Source organism: Bos mutus, chromosome 6 (genome assembly GCF_027580195.1).
Source record: "Bos mutus isolate GX-2022 chromosome 6, NWIPB_WYAK_1.1, whole genome shotgun sequence".
Taxonomy (NCBI): Eukaryota; Metazoa; Chordata; class Mammalia; order Artiodactyla; family Bovidae; genus Bos; species Bos mutus.
Window position 1 is genome coordinate 24974028 of NC_091622.1, and position 24913 is coordinate 24998940.

The 24913-nt window shown below is 45.3% G+C and overlaps 1 protein-coding gene across 2 annotated transcripts; it reads left to right on the forward strand.

Moving 5' to 3' along the window:
- The first annotated feature begins 2393 nt into the window (after positions 1-2393).
- Positions 2394-23405, forward strand: C6H4orf54 (chromosome 6 C4orf54 homolog). 2 transcript variants are annotated; one of them, XM_070372105.1, is made up of 3 exons: positions 2394-2701; positions 5413-10856; positions 18724-23405. In XM_070372105.1, the coding sequence occupies exon 2, from the start codon at positions 5444-5446 to the stop codon at positions 10817-10819; it is 5376 nt and encodes a 1791-aa protein (XP_070228206.1). In that variant the 5' UTR covers positions 2394-2701; positions 5413-5443; the 3' UTR covers positions 10820-10856; positions 18724-23405. The 2 variants fall into 2 exon arrangements, with proteins under 2 accessions (XP_070228206.1, XP_070228205.1); XM_070372104.1 differs by lacking the exon at positions 2394-2701 and adding an exon at positions 4386-4592.
- Positions 23406-24913: the final 1508 nt, after the last annotated feature.

The window sequence follows — 24913 nt, forward strand, 5'->3', positions numbered from 1 at the left end:
GCTCCTGTTTGAAATCACCAGTTTGAAATCAAAAATGTGGGGAGAAAAAATACTTACCAAAGTAATACAAAACAGGAACATGATTTTTAGCCCTCGCAATGCAATATCCAGAATTAAAAGGCAAAACAAGCTTCCTTTCTAAAGTCTTAGAAATAAGTTATTCATGTTATTCCATAGACAGGCAGCTGAGCTGACTGATGATGTGAATTCTGTTTCATCACCAACTGGAAAAATCTTACTTTAACTTGTGAAACCCTAAGGAGGCCTCTTCCTTGACCTGCTTTCTCAGACCAAGGAGGCAACCTTAGCAGCACCCTTCTCAGGCTTCTGCCTCCTACAGTCTAGGATAACAGACAGACTTGGGTGAGATGGACAAACATTGACAGGCTCTTCAAAGTGGTCTGTATTCCATAGAGGAAGACTTATTTGTCCTGTCAATGTTTCACTTTGAGGTTGATGTAGAAGGGACAATTTTTCTTTATCCCGTAATATCTGAAACACCAAAAACTCCACTACTCCCTCAAGAGACAACAAGATAGAAACTATTGTCGGGGGCCAAAAGGAAAAAGGGGCATGGGTCTGGGGCAAGGATGGGGGGTGCAAAATGTCTAGGAAACCCAGAGGAGTGGTGGGGTGGGGATGGACACAAGAGGAGCAACCTCAGATATACAGCCTGACTCAAGGGGATAAGTGAAGGACGTTTTGCACCACCTCTGCCCTTTGTGTGCAGGCTTGAGTGTCTATGAATATTTTATTTCTGGTCATGAACTGCCCCTTTCTGTCCTTCCAAGTTTTAAGGGCATAGCTAAGGGGTTGCATCTCCGATGTGCATGGCACTTCTATGATAACGTGCTCTTCTTTGCACAAGAAGAGAGTGCTACTTATTCATCCTCATGGGACACACTGTTTTCTATTCACAGAGATAGTTTTACACTAATCCTACCATTCCGTTTCCTTGGACTCCATGGTGACCAGCTGCTCCCGTGTGCAGGCAGCTGGTGGAGGCTGTGGAACGGCCTACTGGCCAGCACTGGGAAAGAGCCTGTGACCTCCACCTCATGAACTGAAAGCTCAGTCATCAACTGAGTGTGGGTTTGAGTCTCTCAGAGCCAGGTAGCCAGGGCTCCAGCACTTAGTAGTTGTAAAAAATCATCCAGGTTACCTGTCTTCGCTCTTTGGCACCACCAGCCAAAAAACCAACCAACCAAACAAACAAACAAAAATTATGCTTTTCTTTCAGATGTAATTCTTAGGCGTGTCGGCCTTGGCTAGGAGGAGAAACAGCTGGCCACACTCCTGGACATTAAGCAGTGGCCAACAGAAAAGCCTTTTCACATCAGTGTGTGCAAATACGTGTGCAGGTGTTTTGGGGAAGCCTTTGTTATTGTTCAGTCACTAAGTTGTGTCTGACTCTTTGCAGCCCCATGGGCTGCAGCACGGCAGGCTCCTCCATCCTCCACTGTCTCCCAGAGTTTGCTCAAATTCATATTCATCGAGTTGAATGAATGTGATGTATCCAATCATCTCATCCTCTGTCACCCCCTTCTCCTCCTGCCCTCAATCTTTCCCAGCATCAGGATCTTTTCCAATGAATCGACCCTTCACATCAGGTGGCCAAAAATTGGAGCTTCAGCTTCAGCATCAGTGCTTCCAATGAATATTCAGGGTTGATTCCATTTGGGATTGACTGGTTTGATCTCCTTGCAGTCCAAGGGACTCTCAAGAGTCTTCTCCAGCACCACAACTTAAACGCAATGGGAAGCCTTACTCCAAATTTAAAGTAATCAGAAACTGTCCCCCATTGCACCTCAGAGAATCCTGAAAATGCCTGTGTTTGAAAAATCCTTTGTCTAGTTTGAGTCAGAGTTTAAACCTATCTCTTCATTTCTGGTCTTGTAGTCTACATTGGATAACTGTTTTGCTTTGGAATGAGGTATTTGTCTATTTGAGGTATTTGAGGCCACTGTCAGAGGCCTGAAATATAACCATCCCCTTTCACTGGTTGGTGGATAGCCTGGCCATCATTCTTCTTTAATCATATTAAAGTTTTCTTCACTGTGATACATCGCATAAGACTTTCAGGGAATGCTAAGAAACTTTCTCTTCAGAGATAAATATAACGACATGAGTCATTTCCTTTGTTGCTCTTTGAATTCCCATATAAAGTTATCTACTGAGTATACCTTGCCTAGTCTAGCAAGTATGCTTGCTTAGCATGGGTTAATGCTGGTGATATTAGTCACTGTTAATTGCTCAAGAGCTGAGATCAGGTAGGCAATCACTGAGTTCATCTGTAAAAAAAAATGACTGTAGTCATGTTAGGAATAAATGGCTCCATGGCTAATGAATGACAAAAAGTTATCTCATCAAAACTGAAATTATTTCACAGTAGCATATACTAATCTAGAGCTCTGGAAATGCCAGGAAGCAGAAGTTTGGTGCTTTTGTCTTACTTTACTCTATGATTGGTCCTTGTTTTTCCATTTATGAGTTTCTTTTTTAAAAAAATATTTTAATAGAGTCTTTCTACTCCAAATTTTCTGCTTTTTTGATTTTTAAATAGAACTTGTGGTTTGAATTAAACTCTACTTTTTGGAAATTGACCTTACTTGAAAAAGGCCAATTTTTTTTTCCTACAATTTTTTTCCTATGCTGGCATTGACTTAGAATAGAGAAAAGGAGCCACACAGGTATTTTGGAGGTAAGTGCCTATTTTAGGTTAACCTTCTCTCTTTGCGGGGAGTTTGGGCAAGGGTTGTACTCTCTGGAAGAAGCAAAACTCTGGAAGTAAGCTTCTAGAATTCAGGACATTGAATAATTATGTTTAACCTACATCCAGGGCATCTGACCTTTCAACTGTGTGCTTTGCCAACTGTAAGGCAAAACTGCTAAAATCTGTTGAGTTGTCATGACAGACAGGGCCATATGGAAAGTGCTGGAAACATTTCTTCTTGAAGTATAATTGCCATGATGGGCAGAAACTCTGTTTTATAATCAGCTGAGGAGTGTGTATGGCCCACAGTGTTTGAGGCAGTATTCAGGGTTTCTCATCCCAGGCTTTGAAGCAAAATTAAAATGGGGCTTTGGAAGTATTCTGCTTGCCTGGAGGAGACAGATATATTTTATTTCATTTTATTTATAGGCTCATGTTCCTTAATCCCTGAATACATAATGTGAATACAGGCTGATGATATAAACAAAACAAAACCAAGAAATGGTTACATGGCTTATTTTGTGGTCATTCAGATGAAATAGCCTAGGATGCCCTGCTCCAGTCTAATCGGGCGTCTGGGTGCAGCAGAGAGTATTTGAGTACGGAAGTCAGCAAGGCAGTGTAGCAGCATGGTGAAGCGGTGAGCTCTAGAACCAGACAGCCTGGGTTTGAATTCTGCTCTATAATTTCTTGGGCTTCCCTGGTGGCTCAGAGGGTAAAGCATCTGCCTACAATGCAGGAGACCTGGGTTCGATCCCTGGGTCAGGATGATCCCCTGGAGAAGGAGAAGGCAGCCCACTCCAGTACTCTTTCCTGAAAAATCCCATGGACGGAGAAGCCTGGTAGGCTACAGTCCATGGGGTTGCAAAGAATCAGACATGACTGAGCAACTTCACTATAATTTCTTAACATCTCTGTACTTCAGCTTTTCCATCTGTAAATTCACTACAATTATTGTACCTAACTTACCAAGCTGTAATGAGAATTAAATTAATAAATACAGACACATCTAAAAGTGCCTCAGATAATGACTCACACACAGTAAACACTATGCAACTCTTAGTTGTAACTATTGCAATTCACAATTTTTTTCTTATCATTAAGAATCTAGGATTTTGTGCCATTCCACCTGGCTCTCCATAATCAAAAATTTGATCACAAATTTAGCAAGTCCCTTCTTTCTCTCTCACTTTTTTGTTCTTTCCTTCTCTCCCTCTCTGTTTCTGTTTCCTTTTCTCTTTTACTCTCTGTGTCTAGCACTCTGGCTCTCTATCCACATTGTGATACTTGATATTTCCAGCCTTCCCTATGTCGTGTTTTCAATGGCAGTGATGTGGGCAGGAGAGACTTGTTCCGGGAGAATGGTAGGGCTGCACTGTCCACATCCCAAGGATGAGAAGGTGGATGCCTCAGTTGCTAGGGGCTCCCACTCCATACCTCCCCCCACGCCCAGCCAGAGGAAGGAACATTTTTCAGTGCGGGGGTGGCCTTCATGTTGGAAGGGGATGGTTGATGGTGTTATTTTTGCTTCCCACAAATGTGAATGTTTAAAATAGTGCTTTATTCAATCGGCATAAGTGACGCATAGACTATGTATAGTGGTGGACCTGGGCCTGGCAGGCAATGGGAGCCAGATCTCACCAAACCAAGACTTGTGATTCTTCACTGATAGACCCAAGAGATCTGCTCTGAGGATGGCCAGCACAGAACCCCCATCTGGGGTTGCCTGGCAAATACACTTGCACAACTCCCGAATTGTTTGAAATGAAAGGATCTCAGAGCCAGTGACCTAGGATTCTGGCTTCGGTGCCATGGGGCATGCCAGTGGGTCACATTTCCTCTCTGAGCCTCCCTCCCAGCCTCACTGTACTCGTGAAGGGTAAGTGTGTTCGTTGTTCTCCCGTGCCTTCTCAGGCAGTGCCCTGCAGGTCTGGAGTCCAGCCAGTGTAATTGAATCGTGAGGCTGCGGCTCAGGCTCTATATATAATTGGAGGTTTATTGTCTTGCCACGGTTTTGGAAGTTTAGGGAACTTTTTGAGATTGTAGGGATTTAAAGTAGTGTCAGTTTGGAACCATGTGGTGCTTTTTAGTGAGTCTAATTAAAAGTTTATTTCAAGTGTTAAGTTTCAAGTCTCTGAAATTGCCCTTTTACACTTTAGTCAACAGTAAGGGCTGGAGGAGTTCTTCCTATTTTTAAACAAACAGATTATGTTTCATAAAGTGGAACTTTGGGGAAGGAGGAATAGAGTGTTTTATTCCTACAAAAGGTAGTATTACCAGAACTCAACCGATTTAAGATGAAAGAGAAAGAAAAGGCATAGATTTTCAGACAAACATAAAGCTGCCATATGTCCAAGGGAGATTTTGAAGTCTTTCTGGGCTGTCCTTAATTGATTTGAAATGCACTGCTGAATTCAGATTTATTTAAGAACAAGAGTGGGGGGCACATTTAATCAGACTTGGGAATGAAAGACGGCAGTGAGTAAAGAATAATTTCATACTTGCTAGACATCCTCGTAATAGATTACATAGGACATTTGGTTGATTTCAATTAGAACCCACACGTCTTCTCTACCTCCCACATTCTCTCTTCATCTCAGAGCCTCTTCTCTCTACCCTCAAGTGTGGTTTCAGTATGACTGGGGAATAGACACTAAAAATATTTCTGGAATGACGTGACCCACTCTTACCCCATCCAGGAAAGGGACAAGGCTCCACAAGAAACAGCACATGCTTTCCTTTCATTTCTGGAAGTCCCGGAGTCGACCTACAGATGCTGCTTCTTCCGTGGTCGATGGCATTCAGACTCCTAGCTGCCGACAGCGTCAGGCCAACAACTGGACAGAACAGCTTGGCTGCTGGAAGCTGGCCACAGTCTCGGCCACAGCAGCAGCCCCCTGGCCACAGACCACCTCTGCCACCCAACCCAGGAGCCTTCCTACCTCCCTCAGGTTGGCCTGGGCCCCGCCACAGGGGCTGAAGAACTGGGAGGTGGTGGCGGCAGTGGCAAGGGTGCCTGCAGCCTTGGGGCCAGTCCAGGCACGTGGGACCCTGCTTCAGGCTACTCTGCAGCCCCTCCAGGGCCAGGGAGGGACCCAGGACAGTCCCGTCGCTCACCACTGTCTCCTCCTGTCGCTGACACCTAGGCAAGGGCTCAGAATGGAAGGCACCCCTCCTGAACTGAATCTGCAGGCCAGATCCAAGGAGGTGGGGGACGGGGCGAGCGGAGCTCAAGATAGCCAGGAGCTAAAGCAGCAGCTGCAGCCGCTTCCCAAGCCATCAGCCTCCTCCCTGCGAGAAGCAAAATATGTGGAGATGTGCGCTTCAGCTGGAGTCCCCAGGGACAGTCCCCGGACCATGAGACTCACTCAGGAGCAGCGCCAGGGGGATCAGAGGGGCTTGAAGAGTCCCCAGGAGAAAGCCCAAGACGAAGTCAGCAGTCAAGAGCGCGAAGCTCTGGCCCCCCTGAAGAATTCTGTCCCCTCGGAACTCTCCAGATCCCAGCTCTCCGGTACCGATGAGGGCAGCAACCCCTTCTCTTCCTCCTCTTCCTCCTCCCCGGTGGACGGAGCAGAAGAAAGTGGCCTGTCCAAGATGGATGGCACCACCACATCCACAGGGGCTCTGGCCACCTCGTCCTCATCCTTAGGCTTCGAGAGTGACAGTGGTGAGAACGCGCTGAGCTGCCAGCCCAAGGGAGAAGAAGGGGAAAAAGCAGGAGGATGGGGAGGGGGAGGAAGAGGGAGATGTGGGGAAGCAGATGCCACAGAGTGCAGAGACATTATTGCCAAGTCTCAGGGCAGCCGGGACCCCCCCAGAAATCAGGAGGCCCATTACATCACCACCCACGAGATCCAGCTGAGCGAGGTGGAGCAGGACATGGACTTCGACGTGGGCCTGGCCTCCCGCTGGGATTTCGAGGACAACAACGTGATCTACTCATTTGTGGACTACGCTTCCTTCGGTGGCAGCGACGAGACCCCAGAGGACGTCACCACCCTGACCGAAGAGGACGACGACAACAGTTGCTACCTTAGCACCACTCCCAGCACCAACGCCACCCGGACACCCAGCCCCACCAGCAGCGACCCCGCCCGTCCCAGCGCGGGCAGTGGCGGCGGCGACACCAGCAGCACGGAAGTGGGCAGCGGCCCCTCGGACGCTGACCCCACTCCCCCACCCACGGGGCCTGGCACGGCCACCCCGCGGGAGCCCTTGCCCGAGCCCCCGGAGGCGGCTTCAGGGGCAGCAGCAGCCACCGCCGCCAGCAGCTGTGGGAACGCAGCAAGCCAGATCCTCCTATCAATCAAACCGACTTCCCGGGCTATAAATGAGCCTAGCAACGTGTGTGCAAAGCAAAACATTATTTATGCTGCCAAGCATGAAGGCGACATGAGCCTCCGCGTCTCTACAGCTGCTGAACACAATTCCAGTTCGCTGAAGCAAGACCCGGCTGCAGCCGTGGCTCAGGACCATGCAAAGAAATTCATCGCCGTCCCTGCTCGCCTGCAGACCCGGTGCGGGGCCATCCGGGCGAAGGAGCTGGTGGACTACTCCAGTGGAGCCTCCAGTGCCGTGAGCGAGCTGGACGATGCGGACAAAGAGGTGCGTAACCTGACCTCCCGGGCCTTCCGGAGCCTCGCTTACCCCTACTTTGAGGCTCTGAACATCAGCTCCCGGGAGTCCTCCGCGCTCTCCGAAGTCGGCTTTGGGCGCTGGTCAACCTTCTTGGACTTAAAATGTGGAGGTGTTGGAGCCAGGGTGGAACAGAGCCTCCTGAGGAGCAGCGCGGCCTCAGTGGCTGCAGGGCTGAGGAAGGGCGGTGGGGCCAGGACCACGGCAGACCAGCTCTACATCCAATCCAAGAAGTCCCAGACCAAGGCCTTGGAGTTCGTGGTCAGCAAAGTCGAGGGCGAGATCAAACACGTGGAGACACCTCTGTGTTTCCAGAAGCAGGTCCAGTCCGGTCCGCGCGTGGTCACCCTTCTCGAGCCTCTGAATTTACGCAGTGAGAGCAAAGCCAGCTTGGCCGCGGGGCCCTGCAAGGCCACCAAAGGCCCCAGCAAGGGCTCCGGGTCAGTGTACACGGATGATGGCTCAGAGACCTCCGAGAGTGGCAAGCCGGCCTCCCGCGCTGATGGCCCCCAGAAGTCCAAGTTTGCTTCCAGCCTGCTCAAAAATGTCATCTCCAAGAAGATGCAGCGGGAACACGAGTTCAAAATGGAGAGGGGAGAACTCAGCGACACATCCCACCATCACCTCTCCAGCACCTCCAAGGAGACAGAGGGCCCTCCCCCAGGGGCTGAGAAGCAGCGCGAGAGGGGCCTGCAGAGGCAGAGTTCTCGCCACTCGGAGGCTGGCTCTGAGTACACGGTGGTCAGCATGTCTGATGCCGGCGGGGAGGGGGCCGTAGCTGGGTCTAAATCCCCCATCTTCAAAGCCAGTGCCCCTCGGGAGAGCCACGCAGGCTCCGGCCATCATTTTGCCAATGGACTCCCAGAAGTGTGTGAAATTAAAAAGAGTGCCTCAGAGACTGTCAAGGGCATCTTCCTCCGCAGTCAGAACAGTGCATTCCGGTCCTGGAAGGAGAGAGAGGTTGAGAAGAGAGAAGAAAGAGCCCCCGTTGGGAAGCTGAAACTCCCCAAGGGGGGTGACTGGAGGGCCGACCTGGGGGAGATCTCTGCCAGCAAGTCCACCATCATGTCTCGTCTCTTTGTCCCCAACATCCAGCAGACACCCAAGGATAAGCAGCCAGGGAAGCAGGCCACCAAGTATCCTGCTGCTCAGGCCACCTCCACGGCAGTGATCCGACCGAAGGCTCCTGAAATCAAGATCCGCCTGGGGAGCGTGCAACAGCCGAGCTCGGACTTCAACATTGCCAAGTTGCTCACACCCAAACTGGCCAGCGGCAGTGCCTCCAACCTCTTCAAGACCAATGAGGACAACAGCAGGGCCCAGCAGAAGCTCTTCAGGGGGGACAGCCTGGAAAAAGTGCCCCAGTTCCAGGTGAGAGACGTCAGGGACAAGTCGAAGGCCCAAGGCCCCCTCCATCAGGTGAGAGATGTCCGGAAACTAATCAAGGGGTCAGGGGACAGCAGTGACAAGGGCAGCGTTACCCCAGAGCAGGGGCTGACTGGGCCCAAACCCAGGCAGCTGGCTCCTGCCACTGGGGGATCTGGATCCTTGTCCCCCATGGTGATCACGTGCCAGGCTGTGGTGAACCCCAGGGAGGACAGCACTGAGCGAGAGCCCAGGGAGAATGCGGGCAAGGGAGGCGGCAGGGTCTTGAACTCCTCCTCGCCAGAAGGGACAGTCTTGGTGCACAGGGCATCTGGCAGGCTGCCGGTAGCCACCATCGCCCCCAATAAGCCTGAACAGGGCTCCTACCTGCCTGTGCTCAAGATCGTCTCCAAGGCTCAGAAGACCCCAGAGAAGGTCAAGGAGGAGGAGGTCAGGGAGGAAGGGAAAGGCCCCAAGACATCCCGGAATGCCCTGGAGAAGCTGACAGCGGCCGTGAGGTCCATGGAAGAGCTGTACAGCTTCAACAGGAACGAGTGGAAGCGGAAAAGCGACCCCTTGCCTCTGCTGACTGACAGCCACGTCCTGTCGCTCATCGCCAGCGAGGAGAGGGAAGGGGCCGGGGGCGCTGACCCCGACAAGTTGTCCAGACGGCTGGGTGAGCCGGAGGAGCCGCGGGGCGTCGGGAACAAAGGCGGGGTGGTCCTGAGAGGGGGTCCAGAGCGTCTACAGCGGAGAAACTCCAACCCCAGCACCGAGAGCGTGTCTGCCCGCGCGGCGGCCTTTGAGAACCTGGCCAGGGAGCGGCCCCGGTCCCTCTATATTCCCCCGGTGCACAAGGATGTGGACAGAACCCAGCCCCTGCCCCCACTCCCCAGCCAACGGAATGTCTTCACAGTGAGTGCCAGCAGCACCCAGAAAACTGGGGGAGTCGCTGGCAAGTTCCCGCAAGGCCCTTCTCCGGAGAGTCCCTCGGCGGCCGCCAAGGGCATCAAATCGCAGGGACTGCGGTCCCTCAAGATCTCTCCGGCCACCCGGGCACCTCTGGAAGAGGTGACCAGCAGGAAAATCGGCAGCAATTTGGAAAAGAGCAATAGTGACTGTGAGAATTACCTGACCATCCCTCTTAAAGGAAGCTCTGCAGCTGGAGAGCTTCCAGGCAGGCCTGGGGCAGGGAGGGAGGGACCCCCAGCATCTTCAGCTGCGGCCACTCTATGCAGCTTGCCCCCCCTGAGTGCTCGCAGTCAGGTTCCCACTAGTCCCAAGGGCTCTCAGGTCAGTGGAACCAGCCGGCCAGCTTGGCGCACCAAACCTGACCACCCCAGGGAGACAGTAGCTGCCCCCGCGGGGCCCCAGAGCCCTGAGCATCCCCCCACTGCCATCTACCACCAGCAGCCACTGCCTTTCACCCTACAGAGCGCCCAGCCCCAGGTCCTCTGCTTCTCCCCGCCAGGCATGCCAGCCCCGGCACCTGCCGGCCCAGCTCCCATCCCCACAGACCCCTTCCAGCAGCCCCCACCTCAGCAGACCCAGCGCAAGATGCTCCTGGATGTGACCACTGGCCAGTACTATCTGGTGGACACACCAGTACAGCCCATGACCCGGAGACTGTTTGACCCCGAGACGGGGCAGTATGTGGACGTGCCAATGACCTCCCAGCAGCAGGCAGTGGCTCCCATGTCCCTCCCTGTGCCTCCCCTGGCCCTGAGTCCTGGGGCCTATGGACCCACTTACATGATCTACCCCGGGTTTCTGCCCACGGTGCTGCCCGCCAACGCCCTGCAGCCCACGCCAATTGCTCGCACTCCAGCGGGCGGTGAGCTCTCCCCACTGACAGCAGAGCCCCCCAGCAAAGAGGCAGCTGCAGCGTTCACCGAGGCCCCCTACTTCATGGCCTCTGGTCAGTCTCCCGCCTCCTCTTCCTCCTCTGCCCCGGCAGCCACCTCCCAGCTCGTAGGGGCCAAGGGCTTTGCCCAGCTGCACGGCAAGCCTGTCATCAGCATCACCTCACAGCCCCTGGGGCCGCGGATCATCGCACCCCCGTCCTTTGACGGCACCACCATGAGCTTCGTGGTAGAACACAGATGATGAGTGGTCACCAGAAAGCCAAAGGGAGCAGCTGCTGGTGAGTGACTATCACTTTGATAATCAGGTTTGAGGGATTAAGAAGAGTCCTAATGCTTTGTGTTTGAAGTGGTAGGTTTATAGCAGAGGAGGTATTTTCATAATAGAACCCCATTCAAATTATTAGGGAGCTAATTTTCCTGCCAAGCTTCCTTCTCTCCCCACTCCTCAGCCCCATGGCTGGCCTTTTCCCTTTGACCTTTTCAAATTGCCTGAGTGTTTTTCCCACAGAGAGTAGGAGGGATCTATCAGGGTTAGCCTTGGGTGAAGATTGGCAGGGGGAAGAAATGAAAACCTGGTCTGGATTTTGTGGAGTGAGCTTTATTCCTTGCAGCCCCAGTGACAGAAGCACAGGACATCTTTGGAAACACCATTACTCTGGTTGCTCCTCAGAGAAAGGAGAGTCAAAGACTGACATTTTCTTGTTAAGAGGTTTTCTAAAATCTGCAGAATGGCTTCTGTCCATCTTCCACATCTTTCTCTTGAAGTTTCTTATACAAAGAGCCTATTTTAAGGTCTTGTTTTTGCTTTCAGACAATCAGAATACTTTGTTTAGGCAAGTCCAAAGTCTTTACAAAGTCTTTAAGGTATTTTACACACACACACACACACACACACACGGCTTGACCCCATGGGATGGGAGATTCCCAAGCTGCAGTGGCTCCTGGGATGAAGCTGCGGTGTTTGATCCAGTCTGTTCAGAGTGAATCCACTATGCTCTGCTGGGAATGCCTACAAGGCACCCTTTCCTATCTGCATTCTCTCCCATCAGAAAAGAATCAACTCCCCCTTGTTCCCCTCTCTAAGTGAAGTAGATGTGGATTCTGACACCGAAGCCCATCGGTGAGAATTTGAAATTCATCAGTGGGAATCCTTGCTGTTACTACAGTCCATGGAACTTGATAAGAAGGGGAGCCAGGTTTTTCTGAACCAGGACACTTTAGGTCAACCACATAAGGCAGGGGCAACCCTCAGACAGGCTTCCCTGGTGGCTCAGTGATGAAAGGGAGATGCAGGTTCAATCCCTGGGTTGGAAAGATCCCCTGGAGAAGGAAATGGCAATCCACTGCAGTATTCTTGCCTGGAGAATTCCATGGACGGAGGAGCCTGGCGGGCTACAGTCCATGGGGTCGTAAGAGTTGGACATGACTGAGCAGCTAAACACACACACACACACCCTTCAGATACAGGAGGAAGCTGCCTGCACTGGGCGGACAGATTTGCCCTCTCCTTCTCCTGTTGTCTTCACATGAGGAAGGGTTGACAGCATAAATGCTTCTAAGGGGTTTCATACCTCCATAAGAGCATACTGAACTGAGAAAGGAGAGGAAGAGGGGAGGAACCCTTTCTATGCTTACATGAAAAAAATAAGCCATTCCTGTACTGAAAAGAAAGAGAGGAACATTGTTTCTTTCTGCAATGAAAAAAAGCCTTAAATTAAGATGTAGGATCAGAGAGCCAGCATCTTTTCACCAGTTGTATGTTCTGGGGCATGCAAACTCTCTAGGACCCATGACAACTGTGTGTCAATGATTTCTACTGCTCAACATTTGTGTGAATGTCAGATCATGTAACAGTTGTTGCAAAATATAAAAGCTTTCCAAATTAAGGGATTTTACTATGTATTATATTTACTAGGCTGCAAAATAAACAATAGACCACTGTTCAATAATCCTTGGATCTTCCTTAAAAAAATCAGGTAAAAGCACAACCCTCATTTCACTTCTAATCTAGAAATAAATGATTTGAATTCCTTTCCAAGAATTTGCAACGGGCCATATGTAATGAACACAAATAAAGAAGGGAGGCAAAGATTAATGATGAATAATGCAACTGTTGTTCAATGTAGAAAATAAAGAAATATGCATGTGGAAGAGGCCCCAATTTAGAGATAGCTTTGCAGAAGAAAAGGAGTAGCCTCTAGACAAAAGTGTTTTCATCTTCTGGACAGGTGGGATGTTTACCTAAGGCTGTTTGGGAGCAGCTAATCCTGGGAGGCCTTTGTGTGAGTTGTGGAGGCACAGGGCAAGGGGAAAGGAGGACAGGGCCCCGAGGAGGGAGGAAGTGGCACAGGCTAGCTTCGTGTCCTGTAGCAGCTGCCTCTGGCCCTTCTCCCGTCTGCTGAGTCTGGAGAGATTAGGCTGGAGTGGTTTCCATCAGACATAAATACAAACTCAGGTTTTTTGTACTAGATATTTGAACAGTGATTTATTTGAAAGCTTTTCATTTCTTTAACATTTATTTTACTCCACAACCCTAAAAATAGAAAGGCAAAGGCTGGCTTCAAGATTTAACGATAGGCAAGGAGATAACTGGGGCTTCCTTGGTGGCTCAGAAGGTAAAGAATCTGCCTGCAATGCAGAGACCTGGGTTCAATCTCTGAGTTGGGAAGATCCCCTAGAGAAGGGAATGGCAACTGACTCCGGGATTCTTGCCTGGAGAACTCCATCAACAGAGGAGCCGGGCGGACTACAGTCCATGCAGTTTTACAGAGTCAGACACAACTGAGCAATTAATACATATACACACACAAACACATACACACATAGAGGAGTTAATTATTAGCTTTCTGTGTATAGGTGAAAATCTAATTACCCAAATTCAGATGATAACTAAAATCCTTCAAGACTCAGCATCCTGAAAGTTCTATGCCACTTGCCAAAGAAAAGTCAGGTTAAAAAAAAGGAAATGTATAGTTCTTTTCCTTGTGTGAAAAAATTTAAACATGGTTCAGATATAGCAAAAATTACATGGTACACCCCCGTTCATCTGTTGGTGTTTGTACGGACAGTCAGTGTGAGAAGGCCTGGAAGCTAGTTTCACTTTAAGATTTCCTTTGAAAACTAGACTTATTCCAGAGTTTTTTCTTGAGGTAGAGTAGGGTTTTATGTGCCCCTCTCAACTAAGTCACATAAATGACTTGATCCAAACACAGCATTTCATGGAGAATAAAACTGGGGCTTTAGAAAGAAGTGGTTTTGCTGGAGTGGGCCCCAGAGAGGGAGAGAACCAGGACCCATGGGGCTGGCTCCTGGCTCCTGGACCACACACTGTGCTGTTTGTTTGTTGGTAGGAGTCATGAAACAAAAAAAGGATGGCAGAGGAGCCTAATGAGTCCAGGACTGGCAGCCAGGACACCTTGGACCTGCTCTGATTCTCTTGACTTTTGTAAAATGAATGTTTAATAAAACACACTAACTCCTTCATTCATTCCACGAGCATGAATTACATGTTTACACTCCATCAGCCATGGTGAACTCTGTGGTGAGGCTATGAATCCACATGTGACCATCCTATTAATACAAGCCAGGAGCCTGCACTCCAGCTGGAAGACATAAGCTGTACACACAGAACTGCAAAACCAGTGTTCAAATCCTGTCTTAACCTTTAAGATTCCTTCCAGCTCAAATAATAAGTATTTCATCATCTATTTTTAGCTGCACGTTGTAACCAGGAGCCTTACTTTCTCCCCCATATAGATTTGAGTATACCCAGCTGCTGCTCCTCTCGGATTATTCTGAATTTTCCTCTAGTTTCGCTTTTATAGGGGTGTCTTTGCTATTTCTCTTCTTCCTGTGAACAAAATTGCAGTGCTCCTCAATCTTTGCCTGGTCACAACCCATCTCAGAAGCTAAGTAGTAATATTATGTATTTTATTTGTATTTAGTAATGATATCACACAGTGTGATAAATGGACCAAACGGTTCCCAGCTGGTGGCCAGAGAGTTACAACAGAAACCCACTGGAAACACACCAGTGTGCTGGGCATACCAGTTCAACACTTGCTAGCTCTCTCCTTTCTTGTTAGGCCTTTGTCGTTTGTTATGTTTCATTTTGGAAGTCCCTTCTCCACAGTATCCCTGATGCCTTTTCTGATGAGATTATTTGTATTTTAGATTTCTGTCATTTGAGGCATGTGGCTATATTTTTCCTTCCCTAACATATTCAGTCTCCTGCTTTCTCCTGCCCACCCGCTTATATGCTGTATTTTTGCTTTAAAATTGTATCTGAGACTTGATACTAAGTACCATTTACAAGGGCATAAAGATATATGTAATAATAACAACAGAAAACTGTTATTGGCACCATGCCTGCCACCCAGTGGGGACTGCAATTATTTTGTTTCCTTTGAATGTCTTTTCTGTTTTTAATACTTGACCCATTTGCTTCTTCATTTCTGAGTGTGCCTTATACTGTTCTTGTGTCATTGTTCTTTCTTTTTCTCCTCACTTCTTCGGAGTTATTTCTATCTCCTGAATAGAGCCCCAGACATCAGCAACTAAAGAGGAAGGAGAAAGGGAGCGGATTCAGGGGAAATGATTTCCATAGGGTTCTCTAAAGGGGCCCCATGGGGTCCTTAGATCATCAAACCCTGTCCCCTTGTGTAAAAATTGCAGGAGAAAATTCAGGCTGACCCTTCTTAAGTCACAGTGTCCATCTAGGGCAGAACTGGGACTCAGAACTGAAGTATCCCAGACCAGAGTCTATTTCCATTTGCTTCTTTCTTAATGCTGCCCAGCCCCCTTCTCTTTTTCTCCAAGTCTTCTTTCTCCTCCTCCATCCCGGGGTCTGGCCCACATCTTACTTTTCCTCTTTGCTTCCCCTTCCATTTGTTTGAGAATTTGCTTTCTGTTTTTTGATAATTTCTTTTTTATTCCTTATTGTTGGTTCTTCTTTCCTGGTCCCTTGAAGTTGATTTAGTTTAAAGTGCCACCTTGCTTCTTCCCTTCTCCTCCCTTTTCTGCTTGGAGTCTGTGGTCATCATGGACTAGACCGCTGGAAGTGGCGGCTCCCTTACCTGTGTTCTCGGCAGCCTCGCGCACGAGGTCACAGGGCGGGCTGCAGGCAGCACGCTCAACGTTTCATTTTCAGCTCATCCCATGATCACATTTCTGAATCAATTCATTTATATCTGTTTTTTCCTACCGTGATTGTGGCTTCCTCTCCTGATAATTATATATAGCTGCTGTTGTATTATCTTCCTTTTGTCTTTTTTTTTTTGCCATTTCTTTTTTCTCCCTTTCTCTTTCCTTGGATTGTAGCTTTCCTCATTCTTATTATTTTGTGCTTTTCTCTACAGGGTTGTTTTTTTTTTTTTTTTGTCATTGTATTTTCCTCAAACCTCTATAAAATTAAGAAGAAAGGAAAATTAATAACTAATGTGTATTCATTTATTATATACCAAGATTTAACATCATGCTGCTTGATTCTTTAAGCCAGTGGGTACTTTCTTATCCCCATTTGACAAGTGAAAAAATAATTTGTCCCAGATCAAGAGACCAGCTGAAATCCAGGCCCTTGGAGCTCAGTGGCCATGTGTTGCCCACTTTCTTCCTCTCTGCCCTGCACATCTCAGTTCCTTGTGAATTGTCCCTCTTTCTTAACTGGGAAAAGGGGAGAAAATAAGGTAAGAAACTGAGTCTGGCAATGTCTAGCATATATTTAAGCCTCCATGTGTGTTTCTCTTTTGATTAAAAAATTAGCTCTCGTTAGTCATTAGAACACTGTGTGTCCCAAAGAGAAATAGTTTCAGCACTTCTAGGGGCTGTGGCTGCCAGTGTTTGTGTGGGTGGGGTGGGGTGGGGTAATCTGTGTTGGGGGGGAGGGACAGGTAACTCAGGGGGGTGGGGGGCAGGTGTGGGATGTCACCTGAAAGTAGGGTCTGCTAAATGCCGATGGGGACATGCATTTCAGTCCAAAGGAAGCTGTGTGGCTTTGACTAAAACCCAGGTATATGTGCCTTGAAGTCAGGCACCCTGGCTCAAAGTCTTCCCTCAGACAAATGACTCGCCCTCTCTGGACCTCAGTTTCCTCAAGGGTAGAGTGGGGATACCTTGCAGGAGCATTGTGAAGATTGAATCATAAAATCACTGCAAAGGACATGGCACACAGTCCATGCCCTGTCATAAGAGTTCAATCTTCTTTGGAGACTAGAAGCTCATCAATGCCTCAGAAGCCCCTCATCTCTCTGGGGCCTCCACCAAGACAGAAAGTCAACCCTTTTTCCTGCATACTCTCAGGGCAGCACCAGGGGCCGGTATGCAGGATTTCTTGGTATTTCTCCGAACCGGAGGTCGTGCTCACAGCTCTGCATGCTGCCTGACCCCCTGGGGGCAGGAGTTGGCTGTGGTCAGGGTCTTCTAGTATCCCCCACACTTTCCAGCATGTTATACAGCTCTGGGCATAGGGTGCCAGCTGTGTGTGGTGGTTTTCCCCTCTCTCTGAGCGCAGGCCCATGTGGAGCAAGGGAGAATCTGACCCAACATCCCTGCTGAACTCTGTCATGGGTTCCGTCCTAAAAATCATGGGAAGTCATCCAGGCCAGACTGCCTGGTGACAGTACAGTCACCCCCTCCCTTCCCTGACTTCGTCATGACCCTCTGCCAGGTTCAACTGGCAATCATTATTTTAGCCTTAATAGGAACTGGAGCAACCTTATTACTTTCAAGAGTTTAAACACAGTTCCTCTAAAGTTAATACATAGGGCTCCTCCGTCCATTGGATTTTCCAGGCAAGAATACTGGAGTGGGTTTCTCCAATTAGCAGAAGCAATATCCCACAAATGAGTGGAAAGATGTTATCTAGACAAGTCCCTGAAAATGATCCAAGCAATTGGTAGAAACAGATTTCTCCTCCATTCCTCAACTTGCTCTCCCTTTCCTGGGGTGTTCCCTCTCTCTCTTTCTCTCTCTCACTGTTTCTCTCTGTCTCTCTCCCCTCTCTGCTCAAGGAGTCCTTGCAAACTTTGCTTCATGACGGGACTCAGCCTGAGTTGTCCTTAGATCCACATTGACATTTTTCTTCTTGGTCTCCTATTTTCTTTTCCTCTCCTTGTAATTATGTTTTCTTTTCCTGTTCTGTGTGTCCTAAGGTAGAAAAACTTTAGCAAATGGGAAGTTTCCAGACCCACAACAGTCCCTTTTCTCTTGAAAGTAATTTCTTGATATAAAGTACAAAAGGGTAAAATCAACAAACTTGAAATATATACATATGAGCTCTAAACCTATAATTAATATTATAGTCTTCCTGTTCCTTAAGCATATATATAACACAGGTCAGTTTCTAGATGGCAGGATTAAAATATCCTTTGCCACTCTACTCTGATTGCATATAATTGATTAGATAGCTGTTATTTGATACTTCTTAAAGGTTGTTTTTCACATGATAGAGTCGTCTAATCCCTAAAAAAATATTACCTGTAGGCCACTCTATTTCTGTCTTCATAATATTATGTTCAAGTTCCAACTCCCAAAGGTTAATTTTAAAAAGTTCTTTAGGCAAAGTTCTATTAGATATACAATATATAGAGAGATTGACAGAAAGAAAGGGCTAATTTTCAGTAAGATTTTGAACACGTCAATGCTTGTTTTAGAATGGATTCAAGTAAGTTATAGACTCTAACCAGTGTATCTCATTTCAAACAAAATGCACAGTATGAAATTCCACATAATTGAGGTGGTGACCATTCACTTTAGAGTATAGAGTTTATTAATTTAACTAAATTAATAACTCATGATAAATTTCAAATGTTCCAATTTAGTTTAAATATCATTTTTTCATGTTTTAACAACATATCTGTTATACTATTTTCTGTCATGGATAATTTCAGTAAAACTAAATATTTAACTCTAAAATAATTTTTGAATGGATTGACTGTATTTAATTCAAGTTTCAAAAAGATGTCCCATTTGATGTCTAGTAGGTTCAGAAACACATTCTCCAATTTTAAAATGTGAACTTCAGCATTATTCACATAGAAATTAGCCAAATAGTTAAATAAAATGTATCTTGGCATTTTTCTTGCTTCTTTAAGACTGAGATTTACTTTTAGAACTAACAGTCTTTTCTTTGACTATGTTTGTTTATAGGAGCAAGACAGAAAGATGGACAAACCTTCTTAAATCTGAAGGCTTCATTGTAACAACACTAAGAATCACCTGAAAAACTTCCTCTAGATATGTTATTCTTAGTTTTTGCTTCTTATAAACAAGTGTGTAAGTTTCTATACTTTTCTGAATAACCCTGTTAAGACACTTTGTGTTATTGCTGATTGAATGGTTGTGTTTTTTCCTATGTAAAACTATTTCCTTTTGTACTTTAATATAAGCTTTCCCTTTATCTTTCCTTCCTGCATTTGTGACTAGGCAAACCATCTCTTACATGTTCTTGTAGTTCAGTCAAAACATACAACAGAATAAGATTGGTTTTGTTGTAAACCAAACTAGCAAATCAGTCATTTGGATCACAAATCTCCCTACAGATTCTTGCAATATATCAGGACTGGCTGGCAGAGTTGTAGCATTTGTCTGGGTTTAAATATGATGGGTCTGTAATATGAATCATAGACCAGCCAAGCCTAGTCATTCTATTGGTTATGTTTTACATGTCCTTTTATTGGGTTTAGCATGATTTCAAATGTGATTGTGAAAAGCAGTGATTTTAACTTTTGTGCCTTGTTTTAACTTTCCCATTGGTACAATGTCATGACACCATTTGTTGCCTTAAAATAGAGTGGTTTGAAAGACTGGAGAGCCAGTGGTTGCATTTAAGATTAAGGTCTTAGTTTCAGAAAGGTATAAAATATCTATTTCCCTCTAGAATCCAAGCTTTGCTATGAGTGTGGAGGATTATATTCTTCTTTAATGATTCCCTCCATAGTTGCATACTCCTCTCTCTCACAGATTGTTTGGAGTCTGAAGTGTGGCCTGTTTGGGGTAGTGGAGCAGAAAGTGAACTCTGATTTGGTGGCTCCGATTCTCTCCAGCTGTCACGATACCAATAGCAGTGATCTAGGTTTATATCACTTGCTCCTTATGGTTTTAAGAGATGTCGAGAATCCAAATCATAGAATCTTTCACTGATGTTCAATACTGCCTCAGTTGTAACCCACTTCTGAAGGTTATTTTAGTGAGTGTTCATGGGAAGTTTTGAAGAGCTGATTGAACTGATACTTAGCTCATCATAATTTATAAGTGAGTCAATATATATTCAGCAAATGCTACATTGGAATATTTCTTACTTTTAAAAAGAATAACTTGAAGGTTCTCCTGGGCTTTTCAAAAAGGAATCTCCTCTTATTTACTTATTTTTTCAAAGATAAAGCATTCTGGTGATTTTTAAAGCCTTATTTTTATTTTAATGATCATCAATATTGATTTTTGCTTAAAATTGCCACTTGAAACCACAGAAATTTATACTGTTCATGACTGAAGATATGTGTTATGTTTCCATCTCAGTTGTACTCTTTAAAAAAAAAAACTCAATTTCATATTCAGGGCTTTCCTTAAAGGGATCTTACTCTGAAAAGAATTCTTTTGGGTAAAAGGAAGGGTTTGAGACAGGAATAGTCAGCTCTGGTCACAATTCAATTAATCATTGGGCTGATGAGCTATGAAATGAGGAGACTGCCTCTATGAGATATGGAGCATGAAATATGAAATAGTCCCTGTATTTGGAAAAGATGCCCTTGTGCCACAATTGGGGGAAGTGTTATTCCTTTGTTATAGAAGTCATCTTACTCAACTCCATCAACAGATTCACCCCAGAACTTAATTTTTCATTACTAGGAAGTGTCTCTCCCAGCATTAGCCCTTCCTTATATTCAGTAGAGATGCTCTGGGTCTGGGTCACTTAATACTGAAACAAGAATGTAGAATCAGTTAAAGATCTCAAACATAATACTCAAATAACTTATAATGCTTTCAGAACACTGAAATCTCAAGTATTGAACACATCCTGTGAAACTCAGATAGAATTTCATAGATAGAACCAGAATTGACAAGACTATTTCAAAACTCCATGTGACTTTTAGGAAAACCCAGTGCTGGTGTTAAGTAGTCAACTACTTCCAGGTCTCCAAAAAGAGAGATATCTCCTTTCCTAGAGAATGTGGTGGAGTCTTACCTACCAAGGGTCTGGGGATCCCATACGCTTACTTATCACTATTTATCATTATTTTTCCCTAACAGATCTAAGCCTCAAATTTTCACATTGAGGTAAACTAGGAAAGAAAGAACTTTTCATTTGTTGGCCCTATCAGAGAGGCCATGTCCTCTGAGAAGCTGCTTTCGTTGTAGTAAATATCCAAGTGGTTAAAAAAAAAGTGATTTTTAAAGTAGTGTTCTATGAATACCATATCATCTGTGATAATTTCATGGTTCTCTATTTCATCAAGCCATAAAAAGCAAAGCTGCCAGGCCATTTACCACCTCAAATGATAGAGGGGAACATTTTTAAAAACATAAGGTAAATCTAAATCCTCACTTTTCATTGTTTTATTTCTTGAGGTTGTGTTGATATTTGAATGAAGTCCTTGTGTCCTTCCTTATTCAACCAAAGCTAAGTAGAAAAAGCCAAGAGTATATGAAACCTTCTGGCCCATAAAACCATCACCCTAACAGTGTCCTTTCAGCTACCAAGCTACCATTTTATGGTTTAAATATACAAAACCATTAATAAAGCATGTAACATTTCCTATAGGGTTCCTGGAGCTTGAATCTAATTAGAATTGCAGAATCTGGCTTTTGCCATCTTTTCTTGGGGTTACATGTCAAAATGTAGTTTTCCAGATGAACCACAGGGCATTTTGTGTAGAAATCTTGATGCATTTCCCCTATTTCCCTGTTGGTCAAATGGTCAGGTTGAAATATGCTCCTTTTGAATTGTTGTTGGAAACTGAACAAATTTGTAACCAGTACAACAGTTTAATTCACCAGAATGTATTTTCTTGAAAAACACTCTCTGAAATTGCCCTCAGGATGAAATGAAGCCCAAATATGCAGTTAATGACTTAACATATTGGCTCTCTGTATGTCTGCATCTACGTTATGTCTGTATGTGTATGGCTCTCTGGATATCATTGAGCAAATAAGCTAAAACAAATTACATTTTGACATCTTTATGATGAATCTTAAATGTTAACATGCTCTTCAAAACCATCCTATGTCACTCAGAAATACATAGCTATACAAATCTTTTTAATTTCAAATTTGGTTTCATCATTCTTGCCTCTTGAAGAGATTTAATGCATTTAAATTATTTTCATATTTCATAGAAATGGAAGTCTGTGTTTGTTACAAATTGAATGCTCATGCTACCTGAAATAATACTTTGGACTGCAGGACAGTGTTGATTCTTAAGTAGACTGACTATAATCTCATGATAAGTATATATTATATGTGCATGAGAAGACACATTCAGTAATAGTCTCTGTGTTTTAAAACCATCATGGTACACATTTTCCTATGTGGTGCTTGAGGAGTTTCATTCTACAGTTTACAAGGTGTAGGTTTGCACCCCAAATTCTCAGGGTATGCTATTTTACCCAAATACTTGAAAGGAAAAAGGTGCCCTGTATTTTATCAGTACTGTTGAGGGGAAAAATTATGTGTAGGTTTGTTTTAGAAAACTACTTATAAAGATCAAATTCACAGAATATGTTAGGCTTTTACATGATTCCTAAAGAGGTATATGTAGAGATATGATATATATTTTCAAGAGATTGTTTCTATATTCTTAATTAATTTCTGGGTCCTAAGTAGACCTCACAGGTGCATAAAATCATTAATAAAGCATGTAGCATTTGCTAAGTTGTACCTTGAGTTTGAATCTAATAAGAATTGCAGACTCCAGTCCTCTGGGGGGAAAATAGAAACACAGGTCCGTCTGTGGCATGTGTGATTACAAGGCCCAGGGGAGGATTCTGAAAAATGGAGTATTGATATACCCCATGTCTCAGAAGAGAACTGAACGTTCACAGCATTTGTAAGCTGTTACCATTCTTGTTTCATGTTGCAACTTAGAGCATATTATTAGTTGTATTTGTATTTGATTCATAATGGTGCAAAATAAAACACACACACAACACATCAAATTTGATTTCTTTTTTTAAGTTTCATACTTGCGTTTTACAAGCTAATGTTAATGGCAAAAAGTCCTTTCTAGGGCTTCCTGAAATTACCTATCATCCCTGTATCCTTTTTCTAGCAGGTGGTCCTTTCTTTTTCTCCCCCTTTGAAGATGTTGGTTTCTATATTTACACTGAACTCATCTTATTGTACAGTAAAGACAGTGGTGGTTGAAAAGAATGTGAAGACTGAGGAAGTTAGGTCCCAAACAAAGGAGAGTAAATTGTGTGGTAAATGGAGAAAGACATTGGATAACGCTGAACTATACCCCTGACTATGAAAAAAGCCAGTGGGAAATGGAAAGAAGGTGACTATTTAAACTGCTCTCATGATAGAAATCTTGGTGGAAGAGTTCCTACTTGAGATCTGATGTGATTCAGTTATGGAATGCAGTGAGCATGCCCAGTGGGACTGTGAATCCAGCCCAACAGCTCTGAGAATTACTTTGTCAGTGTATTGCATACGGAGAAAACTACTTAGACAAGGACTCTGTGAGACTAGCCTACTTACCTTTAATTGACAGCATTTGTAAGTGATTGTGCGATCTTGTGTAATGGTCTTTTGATTCTTTTGGAAAAAAAAAATGTTTTGTTGTTGTTTTTTCTTTTTTTTTTTCCAGTAAAAGTAAATGCAAAGAAAATGTGCATTGTTTTGTCTTTCTTTTAACTCAAGAAATAAGCTTTGGACATTTTCCTTTTTTTTTTTTTTGTCTTCTAAAAAAATCTTTCCTTTAACTTAAAACACTCTATTATAATGTTTCACATCCAGGTTGTATTAGTTTTTTCTTGTGGTAACCACAAACTTAGTGGCTTAAGCCACTGGAAATAGTGGCTTCAGACAACATGAATTTATTATTTTATGGTTCTTGTCATCAGAGTCTGATATGGTCTTTCCTTGGACCTAGAGTATTTCACTTAATCAAGGTATCTAAGGCATCTACCTGCTTGCATTATTAAGTAACATTGTGAGGGGCACCTACCAGGTATGGGATGCTCCACTGACACCAAAGAGAAACCCAGACGACGAATGTCCCCAAGTGTCCACACTGAGGCCAAGGAAAGAATTTGTGGTCTTCCTTCAAAACCAAAATAAATGAGGTGCACACTTGCAGTCAGGGCAGGAAGGATCAGCTCTACCACTGAAGTTACTGTAAACCTTAATAATTGCATTGTGTTATTCCACCAAGCTTCATTGCAGTATACCCATCCTGTCCTGAGTATTCCAGACTTGAGACTGTATACATGTGGCAGGGTTATGTTGAATGCTTACGGTAATGGCACAGAGATTAGCAGGTGCCCCATCCCTGCAGCCAGCTGTGTCAGCAAACATCTTTAACCTGAGCACTTGCACCCCTGTTCCTAATAGCCCCTCCCATCTCTAGCACTAGATCATTTTGCTGGCTGTTGAGTTCACTTATGCTTTACCCATCCTCTGTATGGCTGGAGCCCTCTCCCTCTCTTCATCCTCTGCTCCTTAGCTTGATGACTCAGAATCCTCTTATTTTCCTATTATTTCTTATACAGGGCAATTTAACCACCTAACAAAGCCCTCCTAAAGCAGATCCACTGCAGTATGTCCAGAACCATTGTTCTCATTGTGTATTGCTGAGTAACAATCCACCCTAAAACTTAGTGGCTTAAAAAATACAAAACTCATGTATTTAACTTGTGAGTCTGCAATTTGGGCAGAGCTCAGCATGGAAGGTTTGGCTCTGCTTTTCACAGCAGCTCAACTTCTAGGGAGAATTTACTTCCACAAGGGCCTATTCCTATAACTAGAAAGCTGATAATAGCTGTCAGCTGGAGTTCAGTTGGAGCCAGTCAAGAACCTCAGTTCCTCTTCAGCTGGGCCTCTCCATGGACAGCTTGAAAAGTGATCAGAAAGTGAAAGTCGCTCAGTTGTGTCTGACTCTTTGCAACCCATGGACTATACAGTCCATGGAATTCTCCAGGCCAGAACACTGGAGTGGGTAGCCTTTCTCTTCTCCAGGAGATCTTCCCAACCCAGGGATCGAACCCTGGACTGCTTGGACTTCCTCAAAACATGGTGGCTGGGTTCCAAAAATGAGTATCCAACAGACAGGAACCGCCCATTTCTCAAGGCCTAGTTCAGAGTGAGACAGCATCACTTTTAGTCTATCTGACAAGCATTC

Excerpts from the sequence above, each read along its gene's own strand:
- C6H4orf54 (XM_070372104.1), top strand. The coding sequence starts at position 4,525 with ATGGGGCATGCCAGTGGGTCACATTTCCTCTCTGAGCCTCCCTCCCAG. Across the intron at positions 4,593-5,412 it reads CCTCACTGTACTCGTGAAGG|GAAAGGGACAAGGCTCCACA; the intron begins GTAAGTGTGTTC and ends TACCCCATCCAG.